Below are 1,787 nucleotides of genomic sequence, written 5' to 3'. Positions count from 1 at the left end.
TCCATAAGTTTCTCAAATAACCATTCAAAACAACTTGATTAAAAATTTATATTTCCAGCATGTTTGTAGTGTTTGAGGCATGTTTGAAGTAATTTAACGGCAAATCCTCCGTCTTTTTTCAACATACATCTTATACACACTCAGAATTCAGATGAAGTGATTTAAAAAAAGGGGAAAAGCAGAACCACAATAAATTTGTCGCGAGAAGCAACTGGACATGTTTAGAAATGAAGTACACACTGGCAGCAAATGAAAAGGTGGTGATTTTCTCCACAGGGAGGCGCTGGTATCGGTGGCAAAAAGCTACACCTATGATGACGGCCCGGAGGAAACTGGACAAGACGCCTTTAGCAGGGAGCCGTTTGTCGTAATGTTCTCCTCCAAACACACTGGTAGGTGCTGTGGCTCGAGCTATACAGCTGTTTCTGCATCGCACTGATAATGATGTGGCTCCTCATTCAAACATTTGTGCGTGATAGTTCCTGGGACATGTTAGTCACTAGTCCTTTATCATTCTCATGCGGTGTAAGCGCCTCCGTCACTGTCAACACTCCTTCGTTCCCTTCTCTTCTGTAGCTGTGAGAGACTTTACTCTGATCCCTCAGCACACCTCCCCAGAATCAGCTGTTCGGGAGCTAAATGCTCTCTATGACGTGGTGGCAGATGTCCGCGCTCGCTGGAACAATGATGTATTTACAGCCTACAAGTAAAAATCATTTATTTGGTGGAAAAACACACATTCGGTAAATGCGACTCACACTACTCTCCCTGCAGGACATCGTGCTGCTGGGTGACTTCAACGCAGGCTGTAGTTATGTGTCCGGGTCTGACTGGCAGCAGATCCGCATCTTCACTGACAAGACTTTCCATTGGCTGATCACTGATGCGGCCGACACTACCGTGTCGCAAACTGTCTGCCCTTACGACAGGTAGACAGATTGTGGCAGGTCGTTCTGATGTGTGCACGCAAACTCTAAACTCTAATCATCTTTCTGTGTTTGCAGGATTGTGGTCACTGCGGACATGATGAGAGGAGTGGTGAAAGATAGTGCGAAGGTGTACTACTAACTCAACAAGATTGGTACAGGATCATCACGTTGAATCTCAAACAAGATCTGGTAACAGATGAATTTCAATCCTTATCTCTGTAAGAATTCATTTGAACTAAAAAGCACAACCTGCCTCATTCCCCGCTGACACTAATGGAAACGTTAATATAAAAAGTTAACATAATGCTGTATTCACTGCAACTGAGACCATAGACTCGTCAGCAAAATGTTACTGAGCTCCAATCAGAAGAGAGGCATTCTACACAAAGGGCAAAGCAGTCGCCCCATCAGAAATCATGCAGTTTTAAAGCACTTTTGCTTTTTTAATATCAGCTTTGAGCTACAGAAAATCGAGCAACTTTGTAAAGCAGTGGCTGTAGTAACGACCACAGAGATGCAAACAAAATCATAATGCAGTGTATACTGTAGTGATGGCATTACCATGCAGGCACGTTGAGTTTTTCAGCACTGGAAAGAAACCTGTGGAAACTGAAGCCGTCTGCAGCACAAACTGAGCCACTAAAAGAACGGTTTCTCTGTCTCTCAGGCGTTGGCTGTCAGCGACCACTTCCCCGTGGAGGTGAAGCTGAGCGGTTAGGCTCACGTTGCTTGAACCGTGACTTCCACAAGCTTTCCACACATCGTGCTCAATCTGCAGCCAGCACAATGATCATTCAGTTGGGGACTACTGTCAGCCACAGCTTCATGAAATGCAAATGCACAATAAAGCTACTAAAA

General features: G+C 44.6%; 1 protein-coding gene across 1 annotated transcript; it reads left to right on the top strand.

Annotated features, from left to right (window-relative positions):
* Positions 1 to 1,097: 1,097 nt before the first annotated feature.
* Positions 1,098 to 1,787, top strand: dnase1 (deoxyribonuclease I; the record flags this gene model as incomplete). The annotated part of the gene is given in 2 exon segments (XM_042215709.1): positions 1,098 to 1,118; positions 1,597 to 1,787. Coding segments are annotated over 2 exon segments (72 nt in total), but the record flags the coding sequence as incomplete, so codon positions are not given.

The sequence above is a fragment of the Haplochromis burtoni genome, unplaced genomic scaffold (assembly GCF_018398535.1).
Source record: "Haplochromis burtoni strain Fernald_Lab_line unplaced genomic scaffold, NCSU_Asbu1 Contig_800, whole genome shotgun sequence".
Taxonomy (NCBI): Eukaryota; Metazoa; Chordata; class Actinopteri; order Cichliformes; family Cichlidae; genus Haplochromis; species Haplochromis burtoni.
Note: the sequence above shows the minus strand (reverse complement) of the source record. Positions and strands in the feature narration are given on the sequence as shown.